Source organism: Nerophis lumbriciformis, linkage group LG36 (genome assembly GCF_033978685.3).
Source record: "Nerophis lumbriciformis linkage group LG36, RoL_Nlum_v2.1, whole genome shotgun sequence".
In the NCBI taxonomy this organism is placed as follows: domain Eukaryota; kingdom Metazoa; phylum Chordata; class Actinopteri; order Syngnathiformes; family Syngnathidae; genus Nerophis; species Nerophis lumbriciformis.
The window spans coordinates 24646365-24660604 of record NC_084583.2 but is presented as its reverse complement, the minus strand read 5'-3'; the positions used below and the strand labels follow the sequence as shown (position 1 = coordinate 24660604).

Below are 14240 nucleotides of genomic sequence, written 5' to 3'. Positions count from 1 at the left end.
GACGCCATTTTTAGATCGGATGGTTGATCTTGTTTAGTGTTCAATTCACTGAATTTATGGTTGTTTTAATTACATGTAGGTCATTATTTCTTAATATTGCTTAAAATGATCAGCATCCTGATAATTTGTGCCATTTCTAAAGACTGATTGTTTTAGGCTAATTTGTTATTGTCTTGATTTAAGCACATTGTGTTGCCTGGCAATGATGCCCTACATTCCCTTTTGTGTCTCTGGGAGGTGAAAGCATGCGTACTGACTAGCATATGTTGCATTTAGTGTGCACGCGTGTCTTGTTAATCTCAATGTGTTTTAGCGCCTGTTTCACTGCATGCTGTGAGCATTTGTATGTTGCATTTTGTAATATGTGTGTTTCCTTGCACTCAGGTGAAGTGGATGATGTACTGGATAGTGTTTGCCTTGTTCTCTACAGCAGAGACGGCCACAGACTTGTTCCTATCATGGTGAGTCAGGAGTCCCATCAACATTCTCAGTCCACTTTAAATAAATAAACGCTTATATAATATCAACTGACGTGTGTTTCCAGTGCCTAGAGTTCTGCACTATTAAAGGACTGTTTCCTTTTTTTTTTTAATGCACATGTGCTGCTGTTGAGGCCTTTTTATGTTTAAATTGCACAGGTTTCCTTTTTACTTTGAGCTGAAGATCGCTTTTGTCATCTGGCTCCTGTCTCCGTACACCAAGGGCTCCAGTGTTCTCTATCGCAAATTTGTCCACCCAACCCTGTCCAACAAGGAAAAGGTGCGTCTCACACAATGTTCCCTCTAATTGTTCATGTGTGTGAGCAAAGGCAAAAAGTCCCTGAGCATTGAGTGGAGCCCATGTGAGCAACATCAGACGTGCACACTGTGGCTACACCAGCAGCACACCTGTCCCAAACCTGAATAAATAACAACTTCAATCTCCATCCATCCATCCATCCATTTTCTACCGCTTGTCCCTTTCGGGGTCGCGGGGGGTGCTGGAGCCTATCTCAGCTGCATTCGGGCGGAAGGCGGGGTACACCCTGGACAAGTCCCCATCTCATCTCAGGGCCAACACAGATAGCATACCTGCCAACTACCGTATTTTCCGCACCATAAGGCGCCCTGGGTTATAAGCCGCGCCTTCAATGAACGGCATATTTCAAAACTTTGTCCACCTATAAGCCGCCCCGTGTTATAAGCCGCATCTAACTGCGCTAAAGGAATGTCAAAAAAACAGTCAGATAGGTCAGTCAAACTTTAATAATATATTAAAAACCAGCGTGATGTGGGCGCGCATGGAGTCGTATATCAACATGGACGGAGCTGCGTGAAAAAAGCCACCCGGCCTCTTCGCGTAAACTTACCTTAACCACTCGCTCATCTTTTCTTCATCCATCCATCCCTTCGAGTTAGCTTTTATGATGACGCCGGCTGGAAAGGTCTCTTTTGGCAAGGTCTTCCTTTTGAATATCACCATGGGTGGAAGTTTCTGGCCATTAGCATGGCAAGCTAGAACCACAGTGAAGGATGACTTCTCATTCCCTGTGGTGCGAATATTCACCGTACGTGCTCCCGTTGTATCCACAGTGCGGTTCACAGGAATATCAAAAGTCAGTGGAACCTCGTCCATGTTGATAATGTTCTCTGGCCGGATCTTTTTTTCAGCTATCTTGTTTTTGCAATATGCACGGAAAGTAGCCAGCTTTTCTTGAAAGTCTTTAGGCAGTTGCTGTGAAATAGTAGTCCGTGTGCGGATGGAGAGATTGCGTCTTTTCATGAACCGGAAACCTGTCGCTTAGTAGGAGCCATTTTGTGGTCTTTACAGATGTAAACACACAAAGGAAATGAAACGTAATATCCGCGCGCTTCTTCTTCTTCTATGGGGGCGGGTGGTTGCTTACAGTAGAAGAAGAAGCGCTTCCTGTTCTATGGGGGCGGGTGCTTACCTTGGCGGTTGCTTGCGTAGAAGAAGAAGCACTTCCTCTTCTACGGGGAAAAAAGATGGCGGCTGTTTACCGTAGTTGCGAGACCGAAACTTTATGAAAATGAATCTTAATATTAATCCATATATAAAGCGCACCGGGTTATAAGCCGCACTGTCAGCTTTTGAGTAAATTTGTGGTTTTTAGGTGCGGCTAATAGTGCGGAAAATACGGTACTCCGGTTTTCCCGTAATTAGTACGGTTTTCATCAACCTATTCCGGGTTACGGTTGCAGTGATAAAAAATACGGTTTTTCATTAATTAAAAAAAATAATTAAAAAAAAAAGTTTTATTCACGAAATCGCGTAACAACAATGACAATCGACACTGCTTCCCGTAACTTCCTATCGAGCCATTCCGAATGCCATGCGCGAGGCTATTTATAGCACCGCTGCCAAGCACGAGGCACCAGTTGCCATTGTTTCCAAACGAGCGAACGATCATGGAATCAGCCGGAGAAAAATCGCAAACGAGTCTTAAACCGAAAAGAAAACTGCAGTCATTCCGTGAAGAATATTCAAAAGCCTATCCGGGAATAATTATCCGTTCCAAAAAGGGTGAAAACTACGCGAATTGCACCTTGTGCAGACAAGATTTTTCGATCGGACACGGAGGAATTAGCCATGTAAAAGACCACGTTGGGACAAAAAAACACAAGTCTAATGCCGTTGCTAGCGATACAAGTTGAAAACTTTCAACGTTTTTCGGATTTTAGCCACAAAAAGGTAATGACACCAATGTTATCTATTGGAATTGTTTAGTACTGTTATACTGTTAAAAGTGTTTATACTATTTATGCTTTCAAGTCCAAGTTGAAGAAATCTTGTTAAATGTTGACAGCATAACTACCAAAATACAGAAGTATGTCCTTAATATTTTTGCAGTGCTATTTCTGTTGAAAAGTTCAAATGATTACATTAGACATGTGATGTGCCACTTTTCAAGTGTCTGATGGCTTAAATTAATTTTCATTAATTTTTCATATTTTGAATTCTTTTGAAAGGCTTACAAAAAAACTACATTTGAATTGTAATTCCATGCTATTGACAGGACTATTAATTTTAATGAAGTTAGCTTACCATGTTTACAGTATGATAATTGTGATAGAAATGTGAATTTTAGGCACAGAATATTTTTTACAACTGAACAAGGCAGTAGATTATACAAGCTTGGACAGAAAGTTAATAATGACACCAATTTTTTTTAAATGGAATTGTTTAGTACTGTTTTACCATTTGTTTACTGTAAAAAGTGTTTATACTTTCAATGAACAAATTGAAGTCTTGTGAAAGGTTGACAGGATAACTGGCATTAACTGTCAAAATAATTTCAAACTATTGAAGTTAGCTTACAGAATAAACATGTCAATCAACCCATATGATTTTTGCTGTCATATTTTTGTTTTGAAAAGTCACTGTGACTGATAGAAAAGTGATGGTTTTAGCAACATTTTAACCTGTCTGAATGCAATCAATCATTTTGCGTCCCTGAACCCCCCACCAGGACTTTGTCCTGTACCTACCGGGGCCTGCGGCCCCTGGACCCTGGCTACTAGGTTTTTCTGATTTCAAAAGTTGGCAGGTATGAGATAGACAGACAACATTCTCTTATTATTATAATAAAATGACAGCAGTCATTTCCATGAGGTTATTTTCTAATATAAGTGTTTAGGCCCACTTACAATGACAATAACAACAAATATTGTTTTTCATGTACTGTGAACTTGTATTGTTTGTCTGGGTGGAGGTCCTGCTTTGGAAATAATTTGTACCCCTTTCAGACATTCACATGTTGCACAATGAGATGTAAGCAGGAAATCATGTGTACATTCCTGCAACTTCCTGTTAGTAAAATTATTAGTATTTATTTAATATACTAACAGCATTTCATGATTAATATTTATAAATGAAAGATTCCTAATAAATGACACTAGAATAAGCACACATTTGATTGGTAAATCATAGTGTAACAACCTGAAATTACACTATGTGTGGTGTTGAAGTTTTCCGACTTTTTGTGTGGCTGTAAACGCATCACTGGCTAAGTGCCGTATGTGCATGTGTTGGCGCAAGTGAGAAATAGCGAGCGGCTGCTGTTGATATAACAAAGTTGCTTTTGGTCTGGTTTGTACTGCAGAAAATGACCACTTTTGCTAGATATAATTTTTTTTACTAATGTTTTGGTGATGTGTTTATGGCCGACAATAAAGAGTTTTGCTCAGTAAAGTGATGGATGGAATTCATGTCCTCAAAGTGTCTCGACAGACCTTACAATATTTGAACAATGATGACGAAAACGGTTTTCTCCGTCGTGTCCGTGTGTCGAAAATTGTTATGCGCTTGTTTTTTATTTGATTTTGTGCGTGACATAGATTTGCCATGCGCAGAGGACGCTTGAGCAGTGCGCAATTGCACAGGCGCGCACCTTAGAGGGAACATTGGTCTCACATGAGGTTTCCTCACATTTTTTGCCTCCTGGCTCATTTTTGCTTCCTCTCTTTGCCTGTCTTCTTGCAGGAGATCGATGAATACATTGCACAGGCCAAGGACAGAAGCTATGAGACCATGATGCGGTTTGGAAAGAGGGGTCTCAACTTGGCTGCTAACGCCGCGGTCACTGCAGCCACCAAGGTGAGGTCTGCTCCGCACAGACTTGCATTTCACTAACTACTGCATCAGTTCACATAGACAATCTAATACTAGCATAAAAAAGTATGGTTTTAGAAATATTCAATTAGAAAGCTGCTTATTTGGTGATATACTTATATTGCACTGCATAATGCTAAGGGATGATTGTATTACTATAGCTGGGAGATGGATAAAACAGCAATATGCTACAATATAGTGCAGGGGTGTCCCAATCCGACAGTGATGTCAGATATCGGCAAGCAAAATCGGATTATAACGACTTGCATCTAAATCTCTGATATAAACGCTCCGATACAAGCAGTCCTGCAGTGCGTTTAATGGACAGCCAGTTAACAAATAAATGCCTTCCAATAAGCACACAAGGTTCTTGTATTTAAGTCATTTACAGAAGGTAAACATGGTAGGCTATAGGCTACTAAGAGCTAGCACTCAGACATGCGTAATAAGTGTCCAATGCACAATATTGCAGTCTTAAAACACGACATTTGTCAATGTTAACAAGTATCACATAATTCTAGCTGCGTATTGCCTACGAGGCATCCAAGGCAGAAGCGTATTAGAAATGACCAGTAACAAACGTGTCCCTATCATTTACATACCTGCCAACTACTCCGGTTTTCCCGTAATTAGTACGGTTTTCATCAACCTATTCCGGGTTACGGTTGCAGTGATAAAAAATACGGTTTTTCATTAATTAAAAAAAAAAAAGGGTGAAAACTACGCGAATTGCACCTTGTGCAGACAAGATTTTTCGATCGGACACGGAGGAATTAGCGATGTAAAAGACCACGTTGGGACAAAAAAACACAAGTCTAATGCCGTTGCTAGCGATACAAGTGGAAAACTTTCAACGTTTTTCGTCGCCCAAACAGATTCTTTGGATGTGATGAATGCCGAAGTTTTATTTACGGAGGCAATAATTGAGCATGGACTTCCAATCGCACTGGCTGATCACATGGGACAGTTAAATGTTTGTAATGCAACCTTTAAAAATCATTACGCGGTGATCGCGGTCCCAAAAATAAACTTTTCTTGCATGATAATGTCCAGAAAAACTCACTTTATATTACTATAGAGTCCTTTTAACGAATGAGTTTGATGGTTTATCACAAACCTTAAATGAAAGAAGTCCTTTGTTCTCCTGCACCATGCATGCACTTTGGCCTTGCTTCGTGTTTGGTGCGCAATCCTGTCGGCTGTATTTCACAGCACGTCTTTGACAACTTGAAGTGGCATAAAACATTTAAAACAAAGGAGTTATAGGAACAATCACTTTCAGTGTTTTATGCCACTTCAAGTTGTCAAAGACGGTATGCTGGTGCCCGACTGCCACAAGTGGAACAAACATTTGAAACAAAGGGGTTATAGGAACAATCACTTTCAGTGTTTTATGCCACTTCAAGTAAACTTATCATAAAGTTACCATATCATTTTTGCAGTATGATCAATCTGATAGAATACATTTGGATTTTAGCCACAAAAAGGTAATGACACCAATGTTATCTATTGGAATTGTTTAGTACTGTTAAAAGTGTTTATACTATTTATGCTTTCAAGTCCAAGTTGAAGAAATCTTGTTAAATGTTGACAGCATAACTACCAAAATACAGAAGTATGTCCTTAATATTTTTGCAGTGCTATTTCTGTTGAAAAGTTCAAATGATTACATTAGAGATGTGATGTGCCACTTTTCAAGTGTCTGATGGCTTCAATTAATTTTCATTAATTTTTCATATTTTGAATTCTTTTGAAAGGCTTACAAAAAAACTACATTTGAATTGTAATTCCATGCTATTGACAGGACTATTAATTTTAATGAAGTTAGCTTACCATGTTTACAGTATGATGATTGTGATAGAAATGTGAATTTTAGGCACAGAATATTTTTTACAATTGAACAAGGCAGTAGATTATACAAGCTTGGACAGAAAGTTAATAATGACACCAATTTTTTTTTTAATGGAATTGTTTTGTACTGTTTTACCATTTGTTTACTGTAAAAAGTGTTTATACTGTTTATACTTTCAATTAACAAATTGAAGTCTTGTGAAAGGTTGACAGGAAAACTGGCATTAACTGTCAAAATAATTTCAAACTATTGAAGTTAGCTTACAGAATAAACATGTCAATCAACCCATATGATTTTTGCTATAATATTTTTGTTTTGAAAAGTCACTGTGACTGATAGAAAAGTGATGGTTTTAGCAACATTTTAACCTGTCTGAATGCTAATAATCATTTTGCGTCGGGGGGCGAAGCCTGAACCCCCCACCAGGACTTTGTCCTGGACCTACCGGGGCCTGCGGCCCCTGGACCCTGGCTACTAGGTTTTTCTGATTTCAAAAGTTGGCAGGTATGCCTTTTTATTGGTAGGGTGCAACATAAGACTCGACAGGCACGTACTTCCTAGCCAGGCAACAACCATTTTAGCCTATACACTAGTGCACAATACAACAACATGAAACAAAATACAACAATTAGACAGCACAGTTATTAAAATTAGTGCATTTTGAATTAGGAAAAAATAGATTTAATTGTTCTCAGGGCATTCATATGATAGCAATTGGACTGTTTGGTTTGTCTTAGAAGATGTTTCGCCTCTCCGAGTAGGTTTCATCAGTTCATGCTCATAGACTTAGATCGGTCAGATCTAGTCTTAGACTTAGATTGGTCAGATCTAGTCAGAATCAGAATACCTTTATTGTCATTGTATGGAAACAACGAAATTGGACAGCAATCCAGCTCAGTGATTTTAAAACAAACCTACATAAAATAGTCTTAAGACAACAACAATAATAAAACAATTTAAAATTGAAAAACATAATAAAATGTTAAAAAAACATATTGCACAGTAGATCTTGTTGCGTTTTGGACCAGTTGTTCCTCCCAGGGAATTCAAGTCACAATTCGCTCCCAAGCTCTTTACGACACTTTAAAGCTGAGTTGAAAAAAACACCAGAGACAGAATAGGTATTTTGTTGTATATTCTCAAAGCTTTGCCAATATACATTTTGAGACCAGCCTAACCCTAGAACATTCTATTGCGCCTCCCAAAATGGTCTGTCTTCCCGATCCCACCACCCTCTCTCTCGTCCCATCTCTGTAGACAAAACAAATGCTAGCCATAATACATTCCAAAGAACTCAAGGTTTACACACACAGTTTACTTGCTGACAGAGCATCAAGAGAAGAAATGGAAAACGCGAGCTGTTTTCAAATATGACAAAGAAATGGAAGAAGTACAACTTAAATTCGGATATATGTAAATATCTGCCTCCGACAATCTTTATCAGAGGTAATAAAGTGGTGAGTGTTCAGGTAAGTGCAGAGTTTAGGGCAATAACAGCTCTTGGATAGAAACTGTTTTTCAGTCTATTTGTCCTTGCTTTGATGGTCTTATAACGCCTCCCTGAGGGCAAAAGTTCAAGCCAGTGGTGACCAGGGTGGGATGAGTCCTTGAGGATGCTGTTTGCTCTCCTGTTGCAGTGTCTCTTATGCAGGTCCTCTAGAGATGTAAGAGGACATGCATCTATGTCTAGCCTAGACTGACATAGATGGCCACCCTTGACCGAGATGGCTTCCCTCAAGGTCATGGTTTAAAAACCATCCCTGAACAGAGGAGGTAGACTGCGACACCACCTGTCTCCCACAACCCTTCAACCATTCCTAAAAGACTCTGCAATTTAACCTTCAACAAATAACAGAATGTTTCTAACATGAGTTAGAAACATTCTGGTCACAGAATGTGACTAGAATGTTTTTGTTCCATTTGTTTACAACTGAATGGAATGCTAACGTGGGTGATTCAGACTATTTTGGACTGGTAGTAGTCGATCCACGGCGATCGTTTTGCCACACAATACCTCAATACCAACGAGGGGAAATTACACTTCGACTGTCGTTGGCTTTGACAGTTAGGATTTCTTGTTTTGCATTAAAGCACTTTTTCTCACTAAGTTAGGGCAAAACCATCCTTGCCCAGGCACACCCTCCTGGTTTTGGAGTATAAATATTTGAGGTTTTGGTATCAGTCGTGTGGAGGGGGGCGTGGCCTGTGGACCTGCAGTGAAGACCGGCTTCGAGATCAGCGACAGGTGCGTAGATGGCCCACCTGGGCCTGCTTATCTAATCACCTATCGCTCTGTTAAAAGGCAGCAGTCGGGGAGGAGAGGCAAATTGTGGAAGTTTCCTTCCCCCGGGTTCCTCGGACCACCAATCACCGACATGGCAGTTCAGTTCCAGGTTCACAATACTGTTTTATTTTCTCAATAATGTCTTTCTGGTGCTTTTCAGCAATTGTCTTTCTCGGTCTGTCTCTCTCTTGCTCTCGCTCGTGCTCCAACTCCAACTCCAACTCTCCTCTCCTCCCCGGCTGCTGCCTTTTAACAGAGCGACAGGTGATTAGATAAGCAGATCTCGAAGCCGGTCCTGGCATGCCCCGCTACGCTGCAGGTCCGCAGGCCACGCCCCCCCTCCACAAGTCGTTAGACTACATCTGACCGATCTAAGTCTCTGAGCATGAACTGATGAAGCCTACTCGGATGAGAGGCGAAACATTATGTAAGACAAACCAAACAGTCCAGTTGCGATCGATTGAATGTCCATCCGTCCATCCATCCATCCATCCATCCATCTTCTTCCGCTTATCCGAGGTCGGGTCGCGGGGGCAGCAGCCTAAGCAGGGAAGCCCAGACTTTCCTCTCCCCAGCCACTTCGTCCAGCTCCTCCCGGGGGATCCCGAGGCGTTCCCAGGCCAGCCGGGAGACATAGTCTACCCAACGTGTCCTGGGTCTTCCCCGTGGCCTCCTACCAGTTGGACGTGCCCTAAACACCTCCCTAGGGAGGCGTTCGGGTGGCATCCTGACCAGATGCCCGAACCACCTCATCTGACTCCTCCATGTGGAGGAGCAGCGGCTTTACTTTGAGTTCCTCCCAGATGCCTATCTCTAAGGGAGAGCCCCGCCACCCGGCGGAGGAAACTCATTTGGGCCGCTTGTACCCGTGATCTTGTCCTTTCGGTCATAACCCAAAGCTCATGACCATAAGTGAGGATGGGAACGAAGATCGACCGGTAAATTGAGAGCTTTGCCTTCCGGCTCAGCTCCTTCTTCACCACAACGGATCGTTACGGCGTCCGCATTACTGAAGATGCCGCACCGATCCGCCTGTCGATCTCACGATCCACTCTTCCCTCACTCGTGAACAAGACTCCGAGGTACTTGAACTCCTCCACTTGGGGCAAGATCTCCTCCCCAACCCAGAGATGGCACTCCACCCTTTTCCGGGCGAGAACCATGGACTCGGACTTGGAGGTGCTGATTCTCATCCCAGTCGCTTCACACTCTGCTGCGAACCGAACCAGTGAGAGCTGAAGGTCCTGGCCAGATGAAGCCATCAGGACCACATCATCTGCAAAAAGCAGAGACCTAATCCTGCAGCCACCAAACCGGAACCCCTCAACGCCTTGACTGCGCCTAGAAATTCTGTCCATTCAATGACTGGATGAATGAGAGCATTCATAGACAGATTTTATTATTACACAACTAACATTTATTTACACACGCAAAAGTATAAAATTGGTAGCGTTGAGTACCGCTTTTGATTCCTCTTCGTTAAAATGTGAAAGGCCCCCATCCCTACACATGTAACATGCGTGCTTTGTTGGTTGCTGTGCTGTGCAGGGGCAGGGTGTGCTGTCGGACAAGCTGCGCAGTTTTAGCATGCAAGACCTGACTCTCATCAACGCAGAGGATGAGCTGTCTCTGCACTCTTCGGACGGGCGCATGAGGCGGGAATCTGTGGACGACATGAGCTCGGGGGCCAGCACGCTGCCTCGGGCCAAGAGCACCGCTGCACGGCAGAGTAAGACACATGGCTTTCGCTCTTTCAACTATGCACGTCTGCGTGAGAGTAAGTACTGTATGGCAAACATTAGAGCCAATTTTAAAGCTGGACAGATGTCACTCTGGCCCAGTGGATTTTAAAAAAGCCTGAAGGACTGTGATAAAGACAATGAGTGTTATGTGAGTCCTGCGTGAGAGACTGTGGCTTTGTGAGCACAAGCTGTGTGCACTGAATGCAGAGTTTAGTACTCAACTCTTGATACCAGTTGGAGAAAACTAAAGTGAAAGAATCAGGGAGATGTTTGAGAAACGTAATATTGATTTGAGATTTTCAAAATCAGTTTTTCAGAAATCGAAACAGTGCCTTTTACTTTTATTATGAAGGAGGCATACTTGCCAACCCTCCCGGATTTTCCGGGAGACTCCCGAAATTCAGCGCCTCTCCCGAAAACCTCCCGGGACAAATTTTCTCCCGAAAATCTCCCGAAATTCAGGCGGACTCAGGTCCATGAAGACGTTTTTGTATACCGTAAAGCAGTCTGCCGTAAACAGCAATGTTGTGACACTCTTAAACAGGACAATACTGCCATCTAGTGCATTTGATGAAAGCACTTTTGTGCGTGCCACACAGCAATGCATCATCAGGAGAGGGTGTTCAGCATGGTTCGAAAAATAGTGACAGAGAATAGAACAAGGATGGACAATTCAACCATTAACTCAACAATGAGTAGATGAGTGTTATGTGTGTGTGTATGTGTAAATAAATGAACACTGAAATTCAAGTATTTATTTTATATATATATATATATATATATATAATAAAATAAATATATGTATATAATAAAATACATATATATATACAAATATATATATATATATATATATATATATATATATATATATATATAGTTAGAATTCACTGAACGACAAGTATTTCTTATGCATATATATATATATATATATATATATATATATATATATATATATATATATATATATGTGTGTGGGAAAAAAATCACAAGACTATTTCATCTCTACAGGCCTGTTTCATGAGGGGGGGTACCCTCAATCATCAGGAGATTTTAATGGGAGCATTCGCATACCATGGTTTATATAGGGCACAGAGTGGGTTGGTACAGGCTGGCCTAGGGGCGTGGTGATTGGCTCATGTGTTACCTAGGAGGTGTTTCCGTCTATGGCGGCATGTTGTTACAATTTCGCTGCGCTTGTTGAGGGATGACAGGTCTGGACTAATAAATATAAATAATAAACAGTTTCTCTTTCAAGCATAGGTTGCATCTTTTATTACCACTATTGTAAGGTGTGCTGGATGCAAGAATTTGCCATGTTATTGAATATTCAACATTATTGTCTTTGAGGTCCCAAATGTGTTTGCTGAGTTCTGTGGTATTTCGCAGGTTTTTGTTCCTGAAAGAAGCCTTGTGATTGTTCCATCTGGTTTTGAATTCACCCTCGGTTAATCCTACATATGTGTCGGATGTGTTAATGTCCTTGCGTATTACCTTAGATTGGTAGACAACTGATGTTTGTAAGCACCCCCCGTTGAGGGGGCAATCAGGTTTCTTTCGACAGTTGCATGCTTTGTTGGTTTTGGAGTCGCTCTGTCTGGGGGCCGACGGCTCATTTGCAATTGTTTTGTTGTGGTTTGAGATGATTTGTCGTATATTGTTATATATATATATATATATATATATATATATATATATATATATATATGTATATATATATACATATAATCTATGAAATACTTGACTTGGTGAATTCTAGCTGTAAATATACTCCTCCCCTTTTAGCCACGCCCCCAACCACGCCCCTCCCCCCACCTCCCGAAATCGGAGGTCTCAAGGTTGGCAAGTATGGAAGGAGGTATTGTTTGGTTTGTGTCCAAACACCACAGAAGCAGAAGATTCAGTTGCTGCCACAGCAGCCTGAAAGTACAGTACAGTCAAACCTTAATTTACCAACTTATTTAGTTCTTGAAAAGGATTCTTAAATAGAAACGTTTCTTAAAAACACTAGAATGTGGTCATATAGATCAGTGGTTCTCAATCTCAAACTTCTTTTTCCCAAGTACCACCTCAGAAATAAACTTGGCTCTGCAAGTACCACCATAATGACCAATATTAAAATACAGCAGCGTAGTAGGTCTAAGTATATATTAAAAACAAGGCAGGTATTTTACTTAACAACAGTAAAAGTTTGAATATTTAATTAGGTGGCATACCAGTACCACACTTTGAGAATCACTGCTATAGATGATCTTTGACGAGCTTTTTTGCAGGTCATTTAAAACCCATCCGTCCATCTATTTTCTACCGCTTGTCCCTTTTGGGGTCGCGGGGGACGCTGGAGCCTATCTCAGCTGCATTCGGGCGAAAGTTAAAAGTTAAAGTACCAATGATTGTCTCACACACACACACTAGGTGTGGTGAAATTTGTCCTCTGCATTTGACCCATCCCCTTGTTCACCCCCTGGGAGGTGAGGGGAGCAGTGGGCAGCAGTGGCGCCGCGCCCGGGAATCATTTTTGGGGATTTAACCCCCAATTTCAACCTTTGATGCTGAGTGCCAAGCAGGGAGGGAAGGCGGTGTACACCCTGGACAAGTCGCCACCTCACCGCAGGTCATTTAAAACCAAATCACACAATTAAACGTCTACAGTAGAAGATGCTGGTTCTCTGGAATATACAAAAAAGTATAATGTGAAGGGGAAAGTCTGGCCACCCGGTCCTAAGCTTTCTGGAATTGTGGCCCCCAAAACAATTTAGTTGAATATTCCCGCACTACTGTATATCATATAAGTGGAGGATGGATAAACTTTCTATTAAATAAAAAAACAACAACTAGCTGAACTGTCCATTTGTGCAGTCGCCCTGCTGACACACACACACACACACACTTAAAGGGGAACATTATCACCAGACCTATGTAAGCGTCAATATATACCTTGATGTTGCAGAAAAAAGACCATATATTTTTTTAACCGATTTCCCAACTCTAAATGGGTGAATTTTCTATTATTCGCTCTCGGAGCGTTGTGACGTCACATCGGGAAGCAATCCGCCATTTTCTCACTTTCGTCGGTGTGTTGTCGGAGGGTGTAACAACACGAACAGGGACGGATTCAAGTTGCACCAGTGGCCCAAAGATGCCAAAGTGGCAAGAAATTGGACGAAATTTGTTCAAAATACGAGGGTGTGGGGAAAGCCGACGAAATGGTCAGTCGTTTGTTCCGCACACTTTACCGACGAAAGCTATGCTACGACAGAGATGAAGAAATTGATGGGTTGTACTTGTATAGCGCTTTTCTACCTTCAAAGTACTCAAAGCGCTTTGACACTACTTCCACATTTAGAGATGGCAAGAATGTGTGGATATCCTGCGACACTCAAAGCAGATGCTGATATCAACTCCAAAACTGGACAGATCAGCTTTCAGGAAAAGAGAGCGGATGAGGGTATGTCTACAGAATATATTAATTGATGAAAACTTTATTCATTACTCGCGGTTTTACGTAAGTTATTATACATAAACTGTGTTTACCAATAATTTAGCTTAAAAACATTTATTTTTTTCAATCATTTGAGTACATTTGGGTAGTCTTGTGTAATGCAGTATTTTGTGTCTATTTAGGTATGGTTAACCTGAGTGCTGAAATCGTGGAAAAATAAATGTTCTTAGCGCGCCTGAAATGGGCTGTCTGCACTCTCAAAGTGCATGTTGTTGCCAAATGTATTTCATATGATGTAAACCTAGTTCATAG

At 41.3% G+C, this 14240-nt stretch overlaps 1 protein-coding gene across 1 annotated transcript in view; it reads left to right on the top strand.

Annotated features, from left to right (window-relative positions):
* The window catches only part of reep2 (receptor accessory protein 2), a 48700-nt gene that overhangs the window by 24406 nt on the left and 10054 nt on the right, over positions 1-14240 (top strand). The window contains exons 3-6 of the mRNA XM_061930201.2: positions 385-461; positions 639-759; positions 4483-4596; positions 10296-10476. Of these exons, the coding sequence (XP_061786185.1) occupies positions 385-461; positions 639-759; positions 4483-4596; positions 10296-10476 (493 nt within the window). The remainder of the gene's footprint in view (positions 1-384; positions 462-638; positions 760-4482; positions 4597-10295; positions 10477-14240) is intronic.